The sequence below is a fragment of the Pseudopodoces humilis genome, chromosome 3 (assembly GCF_049639895.1).
Source record: "Pseudopodoces humilis isolate 2021_Gansu_Grassland_sample_001 chromosome 3, ASM4963989v1, whole genome shotgun sequence".
NCBI classification, from domain to species: Eukaryota; Metazoa; Chordata; class Aves; order Passeriformes; family Paridae; genus Pseudopodoces; species Pseudopodoces humilis.
The window spans coordinates 60470198-60497993 of NC_142202.1; the positions used below are offsets into that span (position 1 = coordinate 60470198).

Sequence of the window (27796 nt, forward strand, 5' to 3'; positions counted from 1 at the left end):
GCTGAAGTACTACTGCAAAATGAATCAGATTGTTAGAAATCCTAACCATCACCCAGATGTGCAAGTTCCTCACTTTGTAAATCACCTCTGACTATGAAGAAAAAATTTGTAACTGCTGAATACAAAATAAAAGGCTTTGAGTAACCTATGGATTCCTGTTTTTCCAACTAGTAAAACTACTGCATATTGCATGGCAAGGATGGACTTCTGAATAAAGAATTGGCAATTTCTTGTGCATGATCCATTGAGTATCACAGATTAGTTTGATAGGAGGCCACAGCAGCCACGTGGACAGGACTGCTGGAAAGGCACTCTGCTATAGTGATGCAAAGAGTATTTTAAAAACTGAAATAGGAGTTAATATCTCAAAACTTTAACCATCTGCCCTTGGGAAGAAAATGCACAGAACAGAGAGCACCTAAATTCGTCAAATTTCCTTAATTCAATCAAGCACAGAAATCTCTGCTGAGAACTGAGGTCTCAGAACTCTACCCTCATATTGTACTTGAGGTGAAAGCTCACCAAGATACAGTTGAAACATTAATCTTCATTAGGTTGACTCTGCTCTTTATGTCTTGGTTAAATGCTTGTTAATGTACAGTATAATATGCTCTTTAAGTCAATGCAATTTAAATTAAATCACAAGCAGACCCTCTTCTATGAGTGAGATAATTTATAACATCTCCTAACTACTGAGGATGGAGTTTGATTTATTACTCTGTAATCCACATAGCCCCTTCAGTCTTCTTCCCAGAGGTTAGAGAGGGAGATGAAACTCTAAGTTTTCTAGAAGCAAATATACAACAGCAAAGATTTTAATGGAACGCCTATTTAAATACTGAGCACATGATTTGAATTTTACATGACTATTTATACTGGAACAAATTTAATTTCCCACAGAATAATAAATCCAGTGTACCTTTCACAAAACAGATGGTATTATTTCAATAAAGCAGGGGAGTAATTCTACTTTTAAAAGCCAGTGCACTTCCTCATTCTGAGGAACATGTTCCCTTTAAATTACATCAGATATAGATATATTTTAATTATACTTTTGTTTTGCTTGTAGTTTTGTTTCAATATTTAATCATGCAAAGGTTCAACCTTTAATCAGAATCCAAATAATCGAGGATAAAACTTGTCAGCACTCACCTCCAGCATGGTCATATTTTTTTGGTTGACTGCAGATAAACGATCTGCCTCCCAAATTTTACTTGCAGCCTCTCTTAGCAGATCTTGAGCATCATCAACTTTGCTCTGGTAGTTTGCTAGCTTGTCCCGGACCTCATTTTTGAGATCCTCATTTTTCTTACCGGGCTCACCAAATAATTTCTTCACCTTGTCCAAAAGATCTTCTGCATTCCTGAAATACATTGCCACCCATGAAAACACAGAGTTCATATTCCCTACACCAAACAATCTGAATAATCTCAATAATGTGCAAATGAAGTAGAAGAATTAAGTCTCAAAGAAAATTAAATTAAATTAACTCTTAAAGTAATTTTCAAGATGACACATACTTAATAAAGTTAAAGGAAAGCTCTTTTTAAGCCCTTTCTTAAAAGAGGTTTTTAAATTCCACTAAGGTCCTATTTATGAAGCGCAATATATTCAAATATTCTCCATGGAAGACTATATTTGTTTTTTCTCCTTGCATTTTTTGGTTAATTTCTATTCTTGAGATCTGACTAGATAAGTGAGATTTTGTGAAACATTTCAACTTGTCTAAAAGATTTCCTCCACTCACACTGATGTGACATGTGACACAAAGTGGTTTCCTACCTTGAACTTGAGGAGGATTTGTAGATATGCCCAATATCAATCAGTCTTGAAGCAGATGACTGCTTTAGACTAGACAGTCAAAAATCATAAATGCTTTCTGGTGAAATAAAAAAACCCAAACCCTGACCCTTGGATTTATGACTTCAAGTAGTCAAAAATTTTTACTTATCTGAAATACATTCTGGAATATTTTTAATGGATTTTGTTGACCCCAGTTTTAAGGGACTGGAATACTGTCATCTGCCTGCCTCGAATCAGTTTCACACAAGGCAACACTGCTGTGTTAATCCAATGATATGTCAGGGACAGGAAAAAAAAAAGAATAAAGAGGCACTTCAGGCACTTCCAAAATGATGCTTTAGAGATAAGGAAAGTCATAAGTAAACAGGAATATGTAGGATAGATAATAACTACAGAAGAAATTTATCATACTTCCACCTAGGACAGATTAAGTTTTTCTTCCTGTTTCATTATGCCAAAGTGTGGAAAACAAGAACTTTTCTGAAAAAACTTTCTGAAAAAGACTGCAATTTGGCCTGTCTATAGTCAGTTCCATTAGGAATCTTTTAAAAATAAACATGTAAATAAATGCACACCAAAAAGATATAGGAAAGGAGAAAAAGATATACTGACACTGGACATAATTTAAATGAAGAGTCTGAAGTGGAGCCAAGGGAAGTAAAATTGTTAGCTTTGGGATTTTCTGAGATGGATTGGAGGTTTTTCCCCCATCAATTCTGTTATTGGGTTTGATGAAAAAAAAAAAACCCACATTTTGAATTCACAACTTCTGAGGACAAAATATTTAATCAAAAACTAAATCCCAATATTGACACCCTGTCACAGAAATGTAGAAAGGAACTTAGGATTTCTCTCATACCTCCTCCATTTTTCTTCTATAAGAAGCTCCTGTCTTACACTTCTGGGAAATTTTGACACCCTTATGACTCTGCAGTACTGGAAGAACAGTACAAAACAGACGGATTTCCCTTTTATTTCCTTGCCTCATAGCACAGTTCAAACTACTTATCCATCCAGCAGTCTACCTCAAAACTCTTCCTTGGTGCTCTAAAGATAGCACCTTCATATTGATCTGTTGTGCATTTGCCCTCTGCTCTTTCTAATGAAGTATGAGGCAATCTGTTCCATGCAATCCTTTGCTTTAGAATTTCTGTGTGACTGGGCTGCACCACATTTCTTAAAATACTCTCTTGTACACTTAAGCTGTGCTACTTTCACTGGATACCATCCTAGAAAAAGAATAAAGTTATACAAAATGCTTGAAGTTTTAGAAGAAACAATCACAGGTCTGGCCTAGCAGATGGAATGCTGAATGGTCTGGATGCTCAAAATGAGTGCAAGAGAACAAACAAGATTAGAAACTGATGACAAAATGATTAAAACCCATCAACTGCATATGGGAGTCTAAATATGTTAGAATTGCCTTATCAGAAGAATAAATAAGGATTGTAACATCATGAATAGCACGGATAAGGTGATCAACTGTCCAATGTCTCTCCAAAAAACAAAAATGGAAATATCAGGAGGCAATGTCAAAATATAGGAGGCAGGTCTTCCAACACTGGACAGCTGAGTTCTCAATTCATTCTCCCAGGAAAGTGGATGATAGAAATTCACAGAGGTTCAGAAGCCATCAGACAAATTAGTGGAAGAAAAAGTCACACAAAAATAAAGCTACTCAGCATACTAAACAGAAAGAAAGAATTCTGGCTCACAGCATCCCTTGATAGCAACTCAGTGGCATCTGAGAAAACATGAAGGAATGTTATAAAATAGTGCAAGATTTACTTCATAAATATGAAAATCATGGCAGTTCAGAACACCAGCTGGTGTATTTCTCTACATGCTCTTTTTAAAGACAAATTATTGACTAGTATGCCATTTCAGTACATTAAGGCAATTAGAGCTTGCATTTGAAATATTTGAAGGAAAATAATGGAAAAAACTGCATATGTAAGAGAAGCTTTGCCATCTATGAAAGCAAGAAGACTTTACTTCATTTGTCTTCTTCATTTAAGTTTTGAGAATTCACTGAAAACATAGGAGAGAATTCACTGAATCTTGTGATTCTGTTCTTGGACAAAATTCTGAGAACAGAATAAAATCACTGACAAAAGAGTAAGTGTGATTAACTACTTCAAAGTGATAATGAGGCTTGCAAGACCTTCATTCATACTTTATTGAAACTTAAATATTTCAAATGGGTCTGCAGAGAATACATCCGTGTGAGCACAGTGATCCACACACATGTACATGTACTTCCAGAGTTCTAAGAATGATCCATTTTTCTTCATTCTTCTTCCTTGGAGAGTGTATCCTATATTACTACATTATTTAAACAGTTTTATAACAATTTTCATTAAGAGGCAGTTGCAGAAAATAGTATCTCTAGGGTCCTTTCCTCCCCACCCTGTAATGCACAGTGACTAATTTTCCTTCTGTTGAGTTGACTGCCAAAATTTCTTGGATCTCAGTGAGTGCCTACAAGGAGGTAACCCTATCCTTAAGATAAACCATAAAACTTTCATTGAAGTCAATGAATACATTCACGTATCTCTTAGTACAAAATGTATTCTATATTGAGAATTTTAAACACTCGCTTTGTGCATTTCAGGAAGGAGGAGAGAAGTCCTTCCCCTCAAAAAACCCTACTGCATTTTCTACTCTAGCTACTCGACTATAGAGTAGGAAATTATTTCATTGTAGCCTGACAGTTTCATGTTGGCTGTAGCATTTGAGGACTAACAACACCTTGTTTGAAAGGCCCTTCTCCAGCCAGTCCTAAATTTGCAGGAAAAACTTTCAAAGGTTTGGCTAAATTTTTATCATCCCTACTTTTTCCTGGTTTATTTCTGTGTGCGAGTAGAGAAGGCACAGAAGAGGCTCAGTGGAATCAGATGAAAAAGCAATAAAACATTGCTCACAAATAAGTTTGCAATATATTCTTTCTCAAGAGAATAGAAAGTAAAGCTATCAGAGTTATGGGAAGAAATACTGCACTATCAGGATTTCCAGAAAATGATCTGGTTTCTAAAGCCTAAGATAGGCAGTGCAAATCTGATTCTAAACTGCTTGGAATTCTCAGCTAATTTTGGATTCCATTTACATCTCCTTACAGTATGCATGCACCTGATAACTGACATTTTCAGGCCCACATAACTCTATGCCAGACAGTTTTCTGATCCATCACAACTTCAGTGGACCATGTCGCTGCTCAGCTGGATTCCCTGCTAGTTGTTTGCACTGGTGAAGAGCTAAGCAAAGTCTAGCCCGAGAGAGATGCCTGGTCTTATGTAGAAGTAACAAACTATCAGATCTTCAGCTTCAAGCCAAGTATTTTTCTGAATCAGGTAAGTTTTCAGCATCTGGCATGTTTTATAAACAGCTGCCAATATACTAATATGTATATATATTTATTTACAGATAATTAAATAATCAAACAGCGTGCTTTGGAACTATGCCACAGAGATGGTTTATTCTGACCTACACTATTCTAAACATGGCAAAATACATTCTTTTTAACATCTACTATGTTGAACAAACTTTTTGGACAGTTATTATTTTTATTAGACCAACTAGTTTTCCAGGGAAAAAACCCAAGCTTCCAGATGAAATTTTTAGCACCAAAGCAATTCATCAGGTCTGAAGCAGAAGCTAAAAACAAACAGAGAAAAATTAGAATTCAATTAGAAATGTTGCTGGTACCTATGGAGTAGGGAAGTAATTTCCTAGGGATTGCTTTCCACGTATGTAAGCACTTCCAAAAATGCAAATGCTGTATCAACAGATATAAAGTATTAGACTTTGCTTTTTTCACATTTCTGTAACCCTCAGCTAGAAAACTCGATTGGCAAACATGACAATCACATTTACAACAGTCAGACATTGTCACTAGGAGTTTGAAGACTGGGGTCTCTCTACTCACTTTAACTCATCTTGAGCTATTTTTTCTTGCATACTGAGGTCTCTATTTCTCATCTCTGTGACCATTGCTTCAACCTCACTCTGCAGCTCTGGAAGACTCTTCTCCAACATCTTGTCTTGAGTTCTGAGTGTCTCATTCAGTTTTATAGCATCTTCATTTGCAGCTGCAGGGGACCAAAATACATTTATGTAAGGAGCTAGTAATTAAAAACAACAGAGAAGCTGTCAACTATATCAACAAGTGGAACACAACTTTCACTGGTTACTTCTGCTGTGAAATATAAAGGATGGTTAATCTAATGGTCAGTAAAAAATGAGAAAGTAATATATGTTTAATCAAACCGTTTATTATAGTTCACTTTTCAACACAATAACTAAAGAAGTCTTTATATCCAGTATAAGAAATACATTGCTTCCCTCCTCCTCCCCCTGAAAGAAAGAACTTTCAAAACAAGCAGAAGATAGTTTGCTATACTGCTTGTAGAATTAAGGAGCAGGCAGTACAAGCAATGGAAATTAGTCTTAAATTACTTTTGGAGAACCTTAAAATATGTCATTTTTAGCATTCAGACTTAACAGTGCTAGAAAGAATAAACAATTGTGAAATTTTAGAAAATGAAGCAGAAGAGGAGTGACAGACACCCACAGATGTCTAAACCCACTCATGTGTTTAGAAGAAGATACCCAGAAATGGAAAAGCATGAAGGCTGGAATATATGAAAGTATACTGTAAATGTGTTTGGAACACCCAAATTATTCCGAGCAGGTAAAGCTGTATGCATGGCATCGTATGGCAAGGATGGACTAAAATCTTCCTGCCATAGCACACCACAACACATTATAATACCCACTTTCAGAAGCAACTAGGTCATTTATGGCAACCAGTTCCATCCTCAATTTTAAAAACTACTGCTGCCCTTCCACAGGTACAGAGCTCCCAAGAAACTGATTTATCCGAAATGGCACCGTTCCTGGTCACAGGGGCACTTCTGAGTATTTAAAATTAAATCTTTAATTAAAGAAATTAAAATCAGTCTTTCAAACCACAATAAATTACTATTTCATCTACACATTGCACAGGTTTAGAGCAAATTATGAAGAAAATTTTAATCTAATGATGTCTTTGATTAGCTGGTGAGAACTGAGATTTGTATCTTTAATAATGAGTGGTTTTGTGTGGGGTTGTGATGTCTGCAAAAAGACTACAGTTTGCTCAAATAGATTGTGGATGATTTCTATATGTACTATATTATTTATCATTACTAAGGTTCCTCAGGCCAGGAATAGGTCTACATTAATTTTTGAAAAATTAAATTAAAAAAAAAACCAGTAGCTTCCCTAAATATTTACCTTAGAAGAGAAAATGAATATGATAACTAAGCTTTTTTTTTTAGGTTCAGGAAAATTTATATCCCTTATAAAAGTTTTATCTTTCTCTCTAACCATATTTTATTTTGTGTCTTGGTAGAATGCAAATATCAGAGTCCAGTGGTGGTAAAAGATTTGGGTGCACTGACATAGACAAAGGCTAGGAATTGCAAAGCTGAGAAATTCCATAGCTAAGAAGGAAAATTAGTTACAGCTACTCAGAAGTTCAGAAAGTCAACAATCACCTCAGTAGAAGTGGTCAGAATATGGTTGTTAGAACCAATCACTACAAACTTCTCACTTTTAATGAGGAGTTTTGTCAGTTAGGTAAAAGGTATGAATGAGAAGAACACAGCCGTGTTATGAATCACCAGTAGCACCCAGCTGTAAAAAAAAAGTTATTGGGACATTATTAGGAGAGCTGAAATAGGCAAGTTTTACTCCTCCTGAAGAGCAAGACACTGAAGAAACCTCATTTCACGCATTTTTCCTGTGGTTCAGAAACACGGATATAATTGTCAGCAGAGGAAGAGAAATTATATGAAAGCAAGTAGAGATTTGGGAGAACCCTCTTTCATGTGATTCAGTCTAGAAAAAAAGGGGCCAAAGTGGAATATGATTCCTCTCTGCAAAAATAGTGGCGGTGGTGGAAGGAGGACGGGTGCTAGGGAGAGGAAAAACATCTATTTGAACTTAAGAGCAAGGTTTGCAAGGGAACAAGATGATAAACTAAAGATGAATATTTTTTGCTAGAAATGTGAACTATGGTAATTATGAAGAGTACTGAAACTGCCTCCTATCGAGATTGTGTGTATTTATAGAAATTACTTTGAAGAGGAACTTCAGAAACTTTTTAATAGTAGGGGAGTGGATCCATTAACCCACAAGGTATCTCTCAATCCTGTCCTCTTGTAATTGATGTATTCTTAAAATGTTAAGTTGGCCACTAGGCAAAAACATTGATTTTAAAATTTTTGTCTACTTCTAAGCTACTGCATAAATTTATTTCACCCCCTCAATGTTTACTAACTCTGCATTTTCTACTGCAAAACCTGCTTGAGGAAATCTTTATTTGGGCTACAAACACTTGGGCATAAACTCTGCAGAGTCAAAGACTTTGTTTTGCTCATCATCCCAAATTCATCCTGAAATATGAGGAACATGGTCTTTTGTTTAAAGAAAATCTCAAAAAATTGCTGACTTTTTCTTGTTGCTTTTACCACAAATTTTTCTTTTCAAAGTTACATGTCGTAAGGCTATCCTAAATTGCTGCTCATTTCACTTCCACAGCACATACAGGGATGTGTTACACAAAAAGCAATATAAAATGTATTTTATAGCACTTGGACAAAAGTGGGAACTTTCCCTTTCAATGAAATAGGCCTTCAGAAGCATAGCTACTAAAACCAGTGCTGCAGTGAACATTTGGAGGAGGAAAGAACTGAAAACTCTAATTAAAAAACCCTGTCTGTATTTGAAAATTATTTTAATTTTTTTCATCCATTATCTTATTTAATAACTTTATGAAATATATAGGTCTTGCTGCTTAAGGCCATCTAGAATCTACTTTTCTCAAAAGCATTTACTGCAGTGTAAGTGCAGTGGATCAGTCCGTGGAAGACAGAGTGCTGGCTTTGGCTCCATGCTTAGGTAGGGTTAGGAGTCAGTTGCAAATTCCAAGCAGCAGATGTTCATTAACAGCAAGGAGTAAGTGCATTGCTGAAGTAAAGTTGGTGAATTAAGATGAAGTGTTAATGTACCAAGTGCCAAAATTACATCAAACTTTTCTACCAATACATATTTTTAACTGCTTTGAAAATAAACAAAAGCCCTGTTTGTTACTTCATCATAACAGCTCTTCAGATAACTGCAAAAATCCTCAATGAACATGCTCAGTTTTCTTCTAGTCTTTGTTCATAACAACCAATACACTGAGTGTTTATATAAAATGTACACGTAGATTTGAAGAAAAATTTGAAGACAGCTTACTTCACTCAACATGAAGCTCTTCACTCAACATTTTAAGCACATGACATTGCTCAGCAAGTAAAAACTTTCTCACTGTTTCAGACCCTCTTCCCCTACCATTCTCCAGTTTTCTTGAGAAACAACTCAAGTATTTTAATTTTTTCCAATACCTTCAGCAGCTTGAAGAATGCCTTTGACGAACTGTCCAAGAGATTTTGCTCTGTCATTAGTCCTCTCGGCATCCTGCCTGGTCTGCTCACCATCTGCTGTCACCTTGGTAGCCTGGTGATACAAATTCAGGGAAAATATAATTAATGAACAGGACAAGGCTGCACTATGTTATACTCCTACTGGCTGAATCCATGTACAAAACTTTCCTCAGGCCAGAGGCAATCAATGAATTATTGATCAGATGCATGGGCAATGAAATGCTCTGTTCAAGTACACAATTAAACTTTATTACCTTTTCCTTTAAATGGAAATTGGAAGGCTTTATTTTAGGTTCTTAGAAACCCTACTTGTGTACAGCAGCACATCAATGGAGACAGCATGAAATTATTCACTGAATAATAATATATTTGCTTAAAGAAATGCTGTTTGGAACCTTTTAATAGATTCTTCAGGGAATACTTTCCACAGTTTCACAATTGTGTACTTTTCAATTGACAAAGTGCAGCAGGTATCATGACCTCTTTACTTCTTTCCTGGAGGTGTTCTCAAAGAGACAGTGCATTCCAACGAGCAAGAAGAACTTTAAATCAATACATTAATTTCACGAAGAAAGAGAAAAAAAAAATAAAGAGCTGTTTTATTCAGCTCTAATGCTTGAAGCTGTTAGTTTATAACATACTGGGGTGCTCAGTAAAAATTTAACTTTCTGTTACTAAATGCTTTATAATTGTACTGATCACAGCAGCAGCAGAAAGAGAGACATCTGCTGCAGACTGGAGAAACATACCAAGGAAAGGAATCATCTTAGGACACTCTACTTAGCTCTTGAGGTCCCTATTTACAAAAACGACCCTTTCTTATTAAAAAAGCAGCTAAACATTTGAAGACACAAAGATTGTTGAGCTGTACTGCAAAGTAAAAAAACCAACAAAATAAAGCCAAAACCCAAAGAACACCCCATCAAATTAAACCAATAAAACCCTAGCTTTTTTCTTTAGGGATTACATTCTCAAAAAAAATCTTGAAACAGGACATTATGAATTTCCCAGTCTTTGTGTGAAATGGCTAGAAGGTCAATAATTCAAAATGAGTTTAGATTTTCCCTGACTTGAACTGCACAAATTGTTTCTCCCTTACAGAAATCCCCACACTTTCCAGTAATAGTCAGAGAAATAGTAGCAGTTAAACACATTTATTTTTGCCTCATTACTTCTAGATGGAAGCCCTCAAGGTACTTTACATCTGAGTTTCTGGAATGAAATCCCTGGCATTATCACTCCACTTACAATTTTGGGCTACTTCAGAGTAGCTACATTGAAAGCAATTTACACTAAAAGTAATTTATGTGAAAATGGTTCAGGTAAATAGAAATATACAGGAAGAATTAAGAACCCATACAGACCGGGGGAGTTTGTTCTATTCCACCCCGTCCCTCTATCAGTAGAAGAATGTGTCTTTTCACACTTACACAGCTTTAATCATACTATTGGTTACTTCCTCTAAGATTTAAAAACCCCTTTTACCTGCCTGGATACAGAACTAAAATGTTATAGTGAGCTGTAGGAGACAACTGGGACAGAAAAAAGGCAAAAATTCCAAATGATTTTGATGGACCACTGCTGTAACCCTGCCTGGCATTTCTGATGTCGTTTAATTCTTCATGTAATTGAGAATAACTTATTATTTATTGTAAAACCCTCCACAAGCAGCCTTTTATTCTTTGAGTTTTATTTTTTTGGAATATTCACATTCAGTTTTATTATACTCTATAATATTTCTAGTCCTTTGCTACAAATGGTGTTTTATAACTTACATATTCCTTTCTTAGTTTTGATTACTTTTTCCACATTCATACTAATTCAAGTTGGCCACTTTAACCTCTCTATTTATGACTGAGTAGCACGTACCACATTTTTGTGAAAATTAATCTGTCATTGAACAATTTTCATTTCCTTTCAGTGACAGCTCTCTTTACTACTTAAATCCATTCAGGTCCACTGAAGACCTTCAGTATTTTGACAGAATTTCCTTTGCTGAAAAACAGGCTTTTGCTTCATTATCTGGTCTAGCTTTAATTCCGTAAACCATATTAAATGGTGAACATCTTTCATAATGTAGCTGGCCATTCCATGTCTAATTAAATGTTTTCCTTTGTTAATAAGGTCCTAGTAATTTTCTACATATCCAATTTACTATAGCTCACCATTTCCATTGGGTCAGTTTTCAGCATCTAACAGTTTTAATAGGCCAAACAAACTCTTGCTGGGGGAGCAATACAGGTCAGGCAGACTCGACTTCGAGCAAGGGTTTGGAATGAGTCTTTAAAAAGTTACTTGGACACAAATTAAACTTTTCGGCATAAAGGAGATCCCTACCACAGAAATCAGTAAAGTATTTGAGATCAGTGAACATGCTTTGGTGATGTTCATAGCTCATACTTAGTGATGGAGGTCCCATGAAAGGATTTTTGTTCCATTCTGAAGTAGCCACTTAGCAATTTAAACTATAAGCAAGTATTAGCAACTATGCACACTCTTCTTATTTTGGTTTTGTTTCAATGTTTATTTAATCTGAGGATTTAATAAAGCCTTAAAAAACTCCTCTAGATAGCATCTGGAGGGTGTCCTACAGGAATTTCTCCAGCTAGTGAGCTGCAGACCACAGAAGGGGGTGTAAACACAGACATCACTGTACAGATGGAAGTTCTTGGCTCTCTCTCCAAATGTTCCCAGCCACTGCAAACTAAGTTGCCTTTGCTACTGCTTCCAGAGATTTTAGAGCTAGAGAAATTCAGTACTTTGGGAGAAAGGTAAAAGTTTACACAGACAAAAGAAGCATTTCAGTCAAGAGGAGTGATTCTGATCCCTATCTTTCTTGAATGTTCTGAAGGTACCTAATTAAAAGGCAAGTGGGGTTTTGATTAAATGCAGTGAACTGAAAGGAACTGAAGATGTCAGGCCTTCCTCTGGTGCTAGGTGTGGGAATGTGCATGCAAACATGTGAACATAATTAGTGCAAGTCATGAAGATCTTCCATACGGCAAAGTAAATGAAGCACAGAACAATGTAAAAGAAGGGAAAGAAGTGTTGCACTGAATGAAAGATCATGGGCTGAAAAGAGACCACAGGGAAGCTAAATCCTTGAAAGTTTTGTAGTGACTAAATACTATTTTCTTCTATATTTTATCTTAAAATGATTAAATTTTTTTCATGGAAATAGATTCCTCACCAGTCCTCTATGTAACTATTTTCATAGTTCCACTGTGATAATAGTTCTACTACAAAAATACAGTGAGCCTGCATATCAGATACAGGGAAAAAATTTGGTATCTATAGTGGTATTATGAACTCTAAGTGCCATTATGTAGTTATCATCTGTATCTTCACTTGGAAGTGAGCCTTGAACACGCTAGATCAGGACTCATGTGGTTTTTGGGACACTATTCTTATTTACAGGTACAGAAGGAGAAATGTAGGACCTGCCACCAGTTGCCAGTCCCTAAATAAAAAAAAAAAAACAACACCAAAAATAACACCCCAAACTATTGCAAACAACTCTGTAAGGATGACTGGAAATCATAAGGCTACTTAGTCATCACAATGATGAAAAACTGCAAAAACGGAGTGTGATAATGTGGCCACCACATTAACTCCCCTAAGATAACACTTTTGATATGTTTTTCTTTCCAAGAGTTGTCTAGAGAAGGTCAGAATCTGCATTATTTTAGGTCATCTCTATGGGGGAAGTTGGAAAAGGATATTAAAAAGAGCAACTTTACAAGAGGAGAAGAAATTGTCTTAGCCTAAGATTGAGAAATATTAATAGAAAAAAATATAATCTTCCCACCTTGCAGAGCTGACATGGGTTAAAATTGCAGCTAGACTTAAAACTATTGCAGTTGCTTCTTGCATTGAAAAAACCCAAAATTCAGAAGTGGAAAAGCAAGCTTTCTCACAATGTCAGTATGTACAGATGTATATAATGGTGCATACTGGTATATGCACACAGGTGTGGGTGCCTACATATGCAAACACACTTCAGATACTTTCTTATTTACTACCAATTTCAAAATTGAATTAAAACAATACACAAAGAAAACAGTTTCTCTGAGAATTTTAGCTCCTTAAGCCATTTACAATTCAGAGACATGATGCTAAAACTTCCTGGAGTTTATGTGATTCTCTGAGGTGTATGTTGACGAGTACAGTGCTCCACATCTTTCTTATTTGGTTCTTTCAACTCACAAGCATGACGTTTGGAAGTTCTTCACATCAAAGTACTTTAGACAGCTTTAGTTATACCGAGGCTGGTTCATTTCCCTATTTTTTTTCCACTAGGTGGCACAATTTATATTATTTTCTTACACATTGTCTTTACTGACCAAAATGAAGTCTATATTGAAATAAAACTTTTGTAATAAAAAGAGTACATAGCACATCTATTAAAATCCAGAAGATGATAACTATGCTCATAAATGATATCTAGAAGACATATATTTAATTAAACTCACACATCTCTTTAGTGTCATCTTTTCCAGATAAGATAATTCTTGGGTGGTCAGTATGGACGTGCTTTCTTACCTTATTAGGAAGTGTTGCAGAAAATATGTGTCAATATATTGGCCCACAAAAAAGGGTTTTTTAGAGTACTTTCTGCCATTTTAGACACTGAGACTGAGAAGCACCTTATAATTCATCTATTCATTCATGTTTAATGCATATTCAGAAGAGTTCTGTCATTATGCAGCCTCAGCCAAACCCATAGACCTCAATGTGATCACAGACATACTCTTGTCAGTAGTTCATCCATTTCTGTCACCAAGGTATCCAGATTTTCTCGTGCTAGCTGAAGAAACCTCTCTGGTGCTCTCTGAGGTGAAAGCAAATGCTGTTGGGAAAAAGATGGGAGAGTGAAAAATCTGTATGTAATGAATGTTGGTGCTTCTAAATATTAAAGAGAAGCAGCATGAAGCATTTCCTTTTCATTAAAATATGCACTCATTTTTGTCATTGACTTGTGTCACATTTATCCAACAGGCTTTTTTCAGGAATCTCAACTTCACATAACTTTTAAGTAAGGTAGGGAACATACAGTATATAAAATACATAACCACTTTATGGACCATCAGCAAGAAAACCATTTTATTTGTATGCAACATTGCTTTTCTATGCCTGAAGTATAACTCCTTGCATATATGTTCAGAAATTTCTGTTGCAAGATTTATGTATTAAAGTAAGTAAAAATAATAACTTTAATACTTAATTATCAACCAAAGCAAGCCTGAAAGAGTTAAATCTTGGATTTTTTCTTCTTCCCTGAACCTACTTACAGCTGTATGGCTGAACAGAATCAAGTACTGAAACTCTGTTATGTATATATGAGAATACTGCCAACATACCTTTAATTCCTGTGTCATGTTCTCAAAACCATGTAACATTTTATATGGAGCAGGCAGTGGACCACTAAGGTTAACACTCAGGATCATCTGGTTTAGCCGATCCAGGTCATTGAGAAGGAGTCCTGTGCATTCATCATCACAAGCTGGGGGAAGAACAACAAAGCTCATTTCTTCCTACTAAACATTGAAGACATTTGATTCAGATACTGTGTAGCACATATGCAATTCTGTGGGAGATAACACTAATTTCTTACATATTACCCCAAATGTGTAGTGTGAGAAAAATGGAAACAACAACCAGGGAATAGGAAAGTTTGAGAAAAGGAGACGGGAAATTTGGAAAATCTAAGGAGCTCTGTAAGAAACATAGTATGCTTATGGATTTGAATGCAAGAAAAAAACTTAAGAAAATCTCCATATAACAGCATGGCCAAGCATACAAAACCTCTAATACAGACAGTTGAAAGCATCCAGGTAAAAATACTGACAGGTTTCTTTTAAAAAATTGCTTTTCCCTACCTCTTTTCACTAACCAGCTTATAAGCTTTTTATGTATGCGTCTTTTCTTGCAAATATCCTTCAGGATGAAAAATATTGTTGTGTGCTGCATATATCAAAAGAAGTTTGCATTCCCCCCCCCCCAAATCCCCCCTGCTTTCGATTAACTATCACAAGAAATTCTCATCTTGTATCATTTATGCAGACAGGAGAATTCTTCATCCTTTAGAACACAGTTGTGGGAATACCTTTCTCTTTCTCTGCATAAAGGACTGGCAAACCCAAACATCTCAGGAGATGAAGCAAACTGTGAAACAATGAATTCACTGGTGATGTTAAGAGACATGGAGAGTTGTACCTAAACTTTTACAAGAGTGTAATTATTTATTTCAGCAAAGCTAGGCAGTTTAATAGCTAAAAAAACCCCCACTAAGCAAAGTGTATGCTTTTGTAAAAAAGAGAAGTCATTTTCAAAAGAGAAGTACTTCTTTTTTCCTGAAATCTATTCTTCATGTAGATTAAATCTTTTCTGTTCATTAAAGTTTTTCAAAGTTACATAAATATGGCTCTTATTATGTTGACTGGTCAATATAGCAAAGACAAAGAGTAGAGTTAAATACAGAGAAATAAACAGTAAACTATTTCAATACACCATGAAACTCAAGTGGTGATTGAAAAGGAGACAAGGTAGGTGCTGGATTAGTGTAGTAAGAAGTGGGTGAAGAAAGCTAGATACTACTGTTATTTTAAGACTTCCTTTTGCATTTTCATTGCTTCCATTTGCAGACTTCTTCCTCCTATTTCACAGTATTTTGTTACATAAACTGAACTGCACTGGAACTGCAGTCAATAACTGTGGGCATGATACATTCTGATTTATGCTCCTACATGAAATTTAACCTCCCCCCCAACTTATTATCATCCCTGTTCTTGCCATCTGTGTGCTTGCCTTTAGAAGCCTAAGAGAATTCAAGGAAAAGCAAGTTTTACAGCAAATAATGTTTTATATAACAAACACCTGTTCTGTAGCTGATCAGGGTAAGGAGGTAAGGAGACCTAATAGTCATTTTGCTGGATAAAAATAAATGATCTTGAACCCGAAAAGAGTTGGCCTTTATAGTTTAGTTTTTGCTGTGTTGGTTTTTTTTTTCATATATTATTTTACTTACGAAACAAGTTAAATCTATTCACCTTCAAAATTTTCCTACTGGTTGGCAATAAATTGCTAAAAATTTGTTACATGTTAAAGACAAACTCAATTCACACCAAAAAGAAAAAAACGAACAGCCCGTGAAGAGACAAAGTATTTGCAGTGAGTGGACAATCGATAAGTAAGCATTCAGTAGAAATTAACACCTCTTGCCCACTAATCAGGTTGAAAAGAGGAACTGCATCGAGTGAGACCAGAGCTGAGTAGATGAGACAGGACTGCTCTACTCCAGTATGCAGTCTGTAATGTACTGTAGCTATGGGAAATATTTCAAGAGCATGATTATATTTTGAAAGACTAAATACTTCTGTGTCTATCTATAAAGCTGTCAGGATAAATTCATGTCTAATATTAACAAATGCAGCACTAAATTCAGATCATTACAGCAGTGCAAGCATGTCAGAGGCAAATCATGCAATCAATATTACAATAGTTCAACAAGCAATTAATGAAAATTACTGCATTTCCCATTTTCAACACACTTTTCCATGCACACTAAGTCTCTAAGGATTTTGACTTACCTCTTGTGAGAAGCGTGTCCAAAGTATGCTTGCCAAAAGAAATTCTTTTAAGTTTGCATACATCTAACCATTTATTCCATCTTACAAAGAAACATAACGTACAATAAAATAAACAGATCTGAGTCACAATGTGTTCCTCCAATTGAGTGATTATCTGACACAATTTTGCTTTAATATATTCATTTCTTTGAAGATTCAGAAGACTCTGTTATGACTAGGAAATTTTTGGTCTAAAGGCAACCATGCAATCTCTAATGGGAGGTGGTATCCTATGACAGTTAGTGACTCTTCAGTATCAGCTTCCTGTCATTCCAAATAAAGTGTTGAACTACTGTTACCTTATTAATCTGTTAATAATTAATTAATCTAATTAATCCGTTACCTCATTTTTCCCAGTTTGGCACTAGTCTCATACCAAATAATGAAACAACCTTACTGTGCTTTCCAAAACAGACCCCCAGTAGTACAGAGCTGAAAGCTTTAGCTTCCTTGCCACTGCTGCTGGTTTCAGGTAGCTTACATGATCAATATGCCTCCAAAATACGAGAAAACTCATACCCAGATCATGGTCTAAAACACCTACTTGGTTTTTTTTCTGATTTTTATTATCTAGAAATCCTCATCTGCTGGTTCTGATACACATCACAAGTAGCTGAGTTTAAAGACTGCTTGCGTTGGGTGAGACAGGAGTGTGGGTCCAAACTCAACAGGAGCTCATGTATCACATAAACAGAGAACAAGTGATAGCTTATCAGCTATCTGATAAGCCAAGTAGGGATGCCCTAACTGAGCCCATGCAGCCCAAGAAGCAGTTGTCCAACACAAATGTAAATTTAATTCTTACAGCTGAGTCACATGGACACAGCAAAACTCATAACACTGAAGGAGCTAGTCCAAGGCTTCATATATGTAGTGTTACACATGGGATCTTTTCTTTTCAGCTCACTCTGTAAAGGCTCCCAGTTCCTGCTGAATTAAGCACTGTATAAGAGCTGGGAGAGACTTCCTTTCACAGATTCTACAAGATCTACTTCTAACAAAGACAGCATCTCTGCTTAGTTCTGATTTAGAATGGCTGAGATCAGGGAGCTCCTCCCTGTTTTAATGGAAAATCCTTGATTCTACCAGTACCAGTGGTTGGGAGCTCCCTTGTTCTTCTTGGTGCAGGACTGTGATTAAGTAGAGATTGACAGCTGGGAAAAAAAAAATCTCTCTCATTGCAAGCATCAGTCTTGAATGCAAATACTTAGATGCCCAAGACCTGATATTAAAGGAATCCCATTAGATTATTTTCTCCTTCTACCAATATTGAATATTTAAATACATAAAGCTGAAAGTTTGTTGACTGCAGCAAGGCTGAGGATCTTTATCTTTTTTTTGCCCCACAAGATTGAGACAAGGAAAAATTCCTAACAATTAAATATGTGCTTGATTTTTGTGTCACGTTCAGTCATCCTGTTCAGTCATATCAGCTGCTTTACATTTAGGCTTTTGCTTGACCCCAAGGAACTTTTGGGACAAGATCACACATCCAAGGAAAGGATTTTAGTTTGTGTTGCAATGCAGCTCAAAGCACTGAAGACCTTTGTTTTCAAGTCTCCATTGTAGTTACGACAGATACCCTGAACACATTCAGGAGGTGAGTTCTGACTTAGCTTATAATAATTAAAGCCACACAACAGTAAAACCTTGAAATTCTCACCAGAATAATTTTGTTCCATAAATATGGCACAGCAGTGAGCAGAGTCACTGTTTCAATAACATTGCCATTCAGGCTTCTTCATTTTATGTACTACAAACTTTACAACTGAAGTGAAGTGGAATGTCACAAGGTATAACAAAAAAACACACAAGAGGATTATTATTTTCTGAGAAAATGCACGATTGCTACAGGCTTGATTCAAAATCTGAGAGAAGATTTGGGAGAACTTTTGTTATACTTGACAGTACACAAGCATGCTGGCAGCATTATTAAAATTAGTTTCCAGCCATCACCATTTATTCTTTGGGTACCAACTTTTTCAAAAGAGAAGGGAAAATGAATCGACAAAGTTAATTGCTTCAGTCCAAAAATTGTAAGAAAGTATTCATCAGCAGAGTATTATGAATATCTGTATACGACAACTCAGATGGCTACTTTAGCTGGGGAAATAATCCAGCTACTAGCTGTTAGAAATTTTTATGATGTGTGGTAGACCATACTCTTGTATTACTTATTTAAAAAGAAATAAATCTACCTTTTGGATATAATTTTTCATTCCCTTATGGCATCCTAGAGAAAACAAAATTGTTCTGTTCTAGGAATATAATGGGAATGGAATTTTATCTGTGCCATGCACCTATAATTATCGTACCATAGTTATTTATCTGCAAATGAAATCTTCCCCTTTAAGCAGTGGCTTTCAAAATAAATATATATTCTATTTTACCTGTAGCTCTCTAAAATATAAATGTTATAACACAGCTCTGAACAGTGACATGCACTAAGCAACTGAAAAATGACACATTATGAAAAAAGAACAGTAAGAACCCATTAAAATAGATTTTCAGCTGTATCAGAAATAGACCACTTTAGTGAACATGCATGCTTCCTTGCTTTTTTTCCCCCCTCTGAAAATCTTCACTTAAAAAATCTTTAGAATACTTATGATAAGGGGTATGTTAAAATATAAATGTTATATTTAAAGAAGAATGCATTACAATATTTTGGCTAAAATACATCTCTGATCTGATTTAAATACACATTATTTGGTTTTTCATGTCATACTGTGTGGTGATCCGTTATAAAATTTGCCAAAATTAATTGTTTAAATGGTTATTCTTTTTAAATATTCAAAATAAAATTTCACATTCTTAAACATTGACTTTAGCATATTAACAGGACAGCTTAATAACAATGTCTTATACTACTACTTATAAATACTTTTTCAAACATGGGTGACTGTATTTGAATGTATTTTCTTCAAGTTAAACCACTTTACCACCTAACTAGGGGTTCTTCACACTTCTGACAGGTACAATGCATTTGCAGTAGTAGAAATGGAACCACAAATGAGTAAAAGTAGGTACATGCATTCAGCTCATTTTAACTATTGAATGCAAACAGGGTCCTGCTTTTGACACTAATTAATTTTCTGTACATTAAGACTACCATTGTTTTCACTTTTAAGGTTTTGTTACAACTGAAGTTAGTCAGAAGGGAATTTACTGAGTGTTTTGCAATTGGTTGATATATGAAAGCAAAAAAACATTGTACACAGAACCAAATCCTCAGCCGCAGTAAACACATACTGGAACAGCTCAGTATTTTGAGAGCAAGGAAGGAAAACTTCAAGGCTGCCCCAAAGGTGTTCCTAATGGCTCTTGGACAGGACAAGGACTACTAAAGCACATTAGGGGCTGCAGCAATGAATCCCTACCAAGAGCTGCACACTGAAGCCTGTGACATACCAGACACTGTATACCATGGGGAAATTCACACAAAATCTAGGTTTGCCACACTCCCTTTGCCACAGACCTGGGTCCACCACAGGCTACAAAGGTTATTGATCAGGCTTATTTTCTGCCATGTCAGGGGTATTGTAACCACGTCAGCCAAGGCAGGTTTGGAGTAATATGGATGTTGAGGAACCTTTAAACAAGAGGAAGATCAAACGATAAAAGCTAATAGGCACATAAAATGTCTACTGAAATATTAAACTGCAGCTTTTTCAATTTATGATGTGGTTATTATTGATACGGTATCAACAGTAAAAAACTAGTTCCTGTGACAGGAATACGTGATATAAAGTACATCTCATCTGTTCTTATAGGTGGTTCTTATCTTTTTGACTAAAGAAAAGAAATCTTCTTATTTGACTCCTCAGTTCTAGTGGTCAAATGAAATGTCCATATGCACATGTGAAGAAATGTCTTTATGGTGAAAACTGATTACTTAAAGTAAAAATGTCACTAAAGATAGTGTAGGCATATTTCAACACTCACATTCAAATATGTTGCAGTTAAATCAGAGATTATAGAAAATAACATCTTTCAAAGCAAAAAGGTGGAAAATTTAGTTTACCTGCAAACAGCTTTTTCCATTCATAAATAGGATTTTTAACCTTATTATCCACACAATGAAATGACCAGATTAAAAAATTGGAAAACTGTTATAAATGATAACTTGAACTTAGGCTGTTTTATACAATGAAACTCTGCCATCCTGGATACCCAAAAGACTTTTCAGAATACTGATAAAGACTCATAAAAAACATACTAATTCATGCCTGTGATTAGAAAAATAGGATAATACTGCCAATAATGAAAGAGCTATTCAAGATATTGAAAAATTAAGTAATTTTCATGTAGATGCCATTCTGTAAAACACAGTCCTTATTTTAAAATTTTGTACCTGTAACACTTATGGACTTCCAATTACAATTCTCCTTGACACATAGACCACAAAATGGAGCTCAAACCATAGTTATTTCATAGTTATTTCAGCAAAGGGACTACTTCAGTTGCAATCATTTTGCTGTTCAAAACAGAGCGTAAGATACTAAGTTCAGAATTAAGTCCTAAACTACATCCCACTGCAGGACATTAGAAATTTATTTTTCTTAAGTACACTACACTTTTAATCAATGAATCAATGCCATGTTGTCAATAGTAAAGAAATAGAAGCAATTATATCTATATTCACAGTAATCAATAATCTCTACCTGGGATTTAGGACTGATGCAAAAGCACTTATTTCAATGGACTTACTTAGAAGCTCAGTTCTGCTAAGTCCTGGTGACTGACTGAGAGCTGATCACAACCATTACGTTGAGTGAAAAAACATTCTGCATCATGGAGTTCCTGACCTTATGTGCCTAATATCTTACTCTTTAAGCACTCCAAGAAGCCATGCACTCCATTCTTACGGAATTATATGATGCCTTCAAACATTTTAAGCACTTCTTTATTTTTAGTTTTTCAATTTACTTTTAAAATGTTTGCAATTTGTTTTGAAGTGTGCACCTCTGGGTATTGAGGTACAAAATAACTGAATTCTTTGGAGAAGCAAAAAAAAAAAGTATATGGTACCTACTTTTCTTGATCTTACATGTCCCTCACATAGACACCCACTCTCCATGAAAAAGCTCCAATTAAAGACAAAACATTTAAACCAGCTCACTGTGCCTTGCCAATATTTTCAAATTTGCACAGATTTATAAATATTATATACTTTGGACTTACAAGAACGCTACCAGTATTCTACTTTAAATTTAACAATCATGGCAACAAAGGGAAAAAAAAAAAAAAATCACAAGGTCCCTCCACATCCTGGGGCAGATAGGGAAGAAGAAAATGCCTTACATAAGTCAGGGCTGACCACAAGTTCTAGAAATATTTTGCTACATTTTTTAAAATAAGATACAAGCATACAACATTATGTGATATGAGATTGTGGGCTCAAAACAAGCACTATCTCCAATATAATGGAAAAAAAAATCCAAACAAAAATAAAAGATAATTACTTGGTATGTATCAAAATTGAGGGTAGGATAGATACCAGTCCTGTAAAATATAAATTGGTGTTTTAGGCTGTTAGTTTTCTATTTTTAACAAAAGAAACTCTTTGCTGGATATAGTGTACTGTCATTCCCTTTATCTTTTAAATTCCACGGATGGTTGTTGAGCCAACATGATCAAGTAAACCTTAGTAAAAATTTTGTGTGTGCCTCATGGTGTAGAGCATTGCAATTGCTAGTTACACATTTAGGACAGTAAAAAATTCACCAAGAGAAAATATTGTCACAACAGTAGCAACAACCTTAAGTAAAATTACAGACTCCAAAAAGCCACAAATTTCTTTTTCTTCCAAAAAGAAATCCTTCAAAGTTTTTTTGTCAGTTTTCAGTGATAATATTAGAAATTATTGAGAGTTTTCTTAACATCTCAAGGCTTGTGAAAAAAACCAAAGCAGCCAAAGCAGTAAGAAACCTGGCAACTATTTTCAAAGAAACCCACACAACTCAGTGTTACACCAGCAGGTTTGGATTTCTGAAGTATGGCAAACACAACCAAAAGTTATCCAACATTCCATTAGTATACGTACAAAGGCATTTGGTGCCATGACGCGCATGCCGATGCTCACAGCCAGCACACTTCCACCCCGTGAATCCAGGCTTGCAAGTGCACCGCCCACTGACAGGGTCACAGGGCACGGGCACGGAACCATAGGGATCACACTCACATGCCTGGCAGGACCCTCCGGGAATCTGTGGGTTTCCTGTGTAGCCAGAAGAACATCTAGACATTGCAAATACAAAACAAGGTTTGTCCAACTGAGACCCAGTGCAGAAAGAATACTTGGCAGTATTTTAAATATAATTTATATTACACGAACCAGTAAAATAATCTTTGTTGCTTCATGACCAAGAGAGAAATATTGCAAACTCTCCAACAAAGTGACTTCCAATTAGAACAGTCTGGATAAAGGAGGTATGCAAAAGTGATTCCACATCCTAACAATTTTCAGTTACATTTCTGTTAAACCACAACAAAAACTCCTCCACTATCATTGTTCGGCCTGTAAATTTAGCCACTTGTGTTTTGTGTCAGACATGAAATCTCCTGGTAGACATTTTCCAATTTTGATTATCTTAATCCTTCAGTATTTTGATGGATGGAACAACAGAGGCTGTTTAGGTTATTAATTCACAATTCAGCATTAAAATGTTTATATGTAACTGTCTTTCACAGTCAATGCCCATGAGAGCACAAGAGTCACTAAAACAAAGGGTATGAGTGACATCAAGATACACTATTAGCATGGCATCTAATTTTGGAAAGAATTTTTAAACTTCTGAGCCCTGGAGGAAAAAACCCCCTCACACATCAAAAAGTAAGACTGGGACAATATCTGTGATATATTAACACTGATTATCAATTTACAGTTGTGTATATAAAAATTGTCTGCTGGCTGAGTTTTAACAGCGTAAAAAGGAGAAGTAAATGATCCAAAGGCATGTACTTAAACAGTAGTAAATACACACTTGTAAAATCGAAAAACATTCATCTCCTCCATGCCTTTTCCTCATTTCATTGTCCCTCTTTCTGCTTTTTCCATTTGTCCTACCTTTGGCAGTACTGGCCTTCGTATCCAGGTGGGCAGGCAGTACACCGGTAGTCACTAGGTCCTTCAGCAACGCAAGTAGGGCTAAAGCTAAAACAAAAGTAAATAAAGAATTTTTTTTCTACTCTCTTGCACATTTCACTTTGGTCAGCAGTGCAGAGGGGCCCAAGAAGTTCCACTCTTAATGTAAATTAAGGATTTTCTTATCTGTTTATAAAAACCTTTGAGTGGTGTCTCCTTCCTATTACAATTTTTGCAAATGCCTTGCTGTGACACTTGCACAGTTTGGACAAAGGCTCCAAGGGCTGTATCCAAGGGGAAGGAGTGAGCAATGCCCATGCTGTAGGCTTGTGTGATTGAATGGTGCTGTTGCTCACAGTGAACATGGAAGGGAAGCACTGGAAAGGATGTGAAACAAAAGATTTAGAAACTGAGCTAATGAACATTCAGCCCTTGCGGTCTGATTTCATTGTGTTTTGAACAAAATGAGATAAGCTGGGATGAGTTTACTTGAAGGTAAGACATAAAGAAGGAAAAGGAACCAAAGTCATAGCTGTATGGAATCTTCCAAAAAGGCAGCATCAGGTGATCTTCTCAAGGATGTATGAGAAAAGCCCAGTCTACAGAGAAAAAAAAAAAAACCTAAAAAGTACATCCTTCACGATAAGGGAGAGGTCTTATTTTCATCACTGAAGATTAAATTGAAGATTCTGAGCCACTTTACTACTGACTGTGGTGTGTACCTGTGGGCACTGTGCAAAGTAACATTCAGTTGAAATATTAGTGTATTAAGTGCCTGCAGTTAAAACAATCAAAAGGGGCAGGTAGGGCAAAAGAAAAGAACTAAATATTAAGATGGTGCAAAAACATGAAACTCTTTCTGCTCTTTGTGGAAGAATAACTAGAAAAGCACAGAGGTGGCTAGTGGTGAGCCCAGGGCTCCTTCTTGGTACAGTACAGTCAGCATCCTCATCTAACTTGCTTATAATGCATTAAATCAATAGTGCTTGAATGAGTATATAAAATTATGCCTTTGCAAAAAATGTAAACAAATTGATCTATTACTCACAAACTCATTATCCAACACATTTTCAACTCCATAAAAATAGATCCATACTAGGAACAATTCATTTTCTCTGTTATTTTTTTTCCCCAGCTCATCATGTTTGAAGCTGACTGCTGATTGTACAGCAGTATAAATACGGTATTTAAAACTTTAGTGGAGTTTTATACAATTTCATAAATAAAAATAATTGCACCATAGCATTCACAAATACTATTGTATCAGTCATGACATAGCAAGCTAATGAGATAGCTTATTAGCTATCTGTACTTGTAGATTATGATTCCTTGACTACCATAAAATAGGTGCAGGTGGACTTTTTCCTTAATAGCATCTTGAAGAGCTCTAACTGATCTGCACAAGATACAAATCTAATTCTCATTTTGCACCTAATACTGTAGCTTTATGGTATAAATCCATGCCACTCTATCCATCTAAAAGTCAGTCATTTAGTCTAAACCAATTGTTCAGGCATCCTCTATCAGCAGTGGAAAATGGACATGCACAGACAGACCTACACACACATTTGAAACATCTCCTTCCCTGCCCTCTCTCCAATGGTGTTTTCCTTTAGGTTTAACATGAGTGAGATATACAGTTGTCTGTCTCTATATTTACTATACAGATACCAAAGTTGATGGCTGTGGCTAACAGAAAGAGAAATCCCTTCCATGATGTCTAGAGACATCTGAGTTAAGTTCTATAAAGCACAAGCAGTTCTGTTCCTGGACATTCTCAGATCTGACTCCTTCCTCAACAGCACTAAGAAATCTTCCAATACAACCCATTCTATGATTCTGTGTTAAACACACTACCCACAGTCCACACATTTCTCACCTGTAGAGCACTTCAGCAACAACCACTTCTTGAGTTTATGTTAGGTTTTAAATAAGATACTGAAATGATCTCAGGAGCACAGTGTGGAGAACATCTGAATTCTTGTAGCATGGTGCCATACACCAGGTGAAGAGCCCTGCTCATTTTCTATCTGATACATGTATTTCTGGGCAACCAAAGGTTTCTAAGCCCCATGAAAAAAAATAGGATGGAATATTTGCAGCCCTTTGTACTGCTAGGTAGTAACATATGAAGTTTTTTACCAATATTTGCTGATTTGCAAAACTGAGAAGCTTGGTTGATCTTGTTCTTTGCAACTTGAATGTCCTTTTCTGATACTAATAGACAGTACACATAATCAAGTTGTAGCAGAAAACACTCATGAAACGGGCAAACCTCAGAAAAACTTGTAGTTAAGAATGCATTATAACTTTCTGAGATAAAGAATGTTTCTTTAAATACCTAAGATTTGTAAGTGTTCTTAAAAACTCTTGCTGTGGATGAAAGATCATGATGTCTTTACCTAATAATGTTTGAGAAAGGACTTGCATCCTTCAAAATAAACCTTAGACCAATCCAAAATAATAAAATTAAGTAAGAAGAAAAAGAAACCCCCTCCTAGGTTCTCAACTATACTGACTGAAATCCTCACTAAAACATCCTTGGGCCAGACAAAGAACAGAAAAATGGTTTTATGAAACACTTCCAGCTTTTCAAATGCACAATCATGAAACACAAACCTGTTCAGAGCACTACTACAGTATGATGCCAAATATCATTAAGAGCGTCTCAGCAAAACAATAAACAAATCTCAAGTGCTAAAGTATCATCTGTTGGGAACACATGCAGAAGCATCGTGGAAAGGCTCATTAGCACAAAGCAACCAATAAAATTTATGTTGCAATAACTATAATGCTTTAAAATTATTCTATCTTTCACAAATTGCCTAAAACTCATGTAACATTAAATAAGAAATCAATAAATTCCATAGTGGAGAAAGAAAGGCATTGTAACACATTTATACCAACATAATATATGAGCATAAGACTTTTGCAGCTCCCTTGTGGCTGCATTGTACTTTGGTTCTGCTCTAGCTTCATTTATGAGAATACCTTTATAACACACACTCATTATCTTGAGTATTGCATTTTCTACCACTTATTAATTTATTAATCACAAATTAGCAAGGGAGCAATTTCTGAATTTTAAAGGAAGATCAATTAGCAAAAGTAGATAAGAAATTTTTAGTGTAGCTTCCATGAGGCAAATCTTCTGTAGCCAGCCATCTGAAAAAAGACACAGGGAGCCCAGGAGGAAGCTCTGGCTTGCAGGAAAGGCAATGCTGCACCATGACTTACTTGTTACTAGAAATGGGTAGGGGACAAGCACAGGGCCGACAGTCATCTGGATTGCCTTGGACAATGCCGTAAAATCCCGGTGCACACCTCTCACAGTGGTGACCAGCAGTATTGTGCTGGCAGTCCTGCCAAGCAAGGAGACAGAATGAAAGCTGTATTTGATAATTACAAGAAAGTAGGCAACATTCTGCTCCCAGCCTTCGGGATTCAAACTTACTTCAATACATAATTTCCCTGATATGACTCCCAGTGGAAAAGCTTGCTTTAAGCTTCCATCAAATGCCTGCTGACTAATATATGGGCTTAAAAGGAGAAAGAACACAGGTCTCTAGCTACCCAGATGTATCCTACAGACTTTCTTACCCCATTCATCCTTTCTTCCCTCCTCTTGTGGAGGAGGGAAGAACTTTTTACTTCCTTCCCTCCAATAGTTCCAGCCATTGGAGAAGGAGAATTAATTAAAATTCAGTCTTACTGTACCAGGTCATGTGTATTACTGCCTGTAAGAGCAGAACTGTGTTTACTGTGTGACACATGGTACATTGTTTCTTTGTTTTGCAGATGTCTAGTTT

The 27796-nt window shown here is 35.9% G+C and overlaps 1 protein-coding gene across 5 annotated transcripts in view; it reads right to left on the reverse strand.

The window, feature by feature from the left end:
- The window catches only part of LAMA2 (laminin subunit alpha 2), a 336136-nt gene that overhangs the window by 66124 nt on the left and 242216 nt on the right, over positions 1 to 27796 (reverse strand). For 4 of the 5 annotated variants that reach the window (XM_088053203.1, XM_014263438.2, XM_088053201.1 and 1 more), the window contains 8 exons: positions 27225 to 27349; positions 23970 to 24056; positions 22947 to 23140; positions 14633 to 14775; positions 14023 to 14121; positions 9234 to 9345; positions 5729 to 5891; positions 1153 to 1363 (listed from right to left, as the gene is read on the reverse strand). In XM_088053203.1, coding sequence (XP_087909329.1) covers positions 1153 to 1363; positions 5729 to 5891; positions 9234 to 9345; positions 14023 to 14121; positions 14633 to 14775; positions 22947 to 23140; positions 23970 to 24056; positions 27225 to 27349 — 1134 coding nt within the window. The remainder of the gene's footprint in view (positions 1 to 1152; positions 1364 to 5728; positions 5892 to 9233; positions 9346 to 14022; positions 14122 to 14632; positions 14776 to 22946; positions 23141 to 23969; positions 24057 to 27224; positions 27350 to 27796) is intronic. The other variant, XM_088053202.1, reaches the window with a different exon arrangement.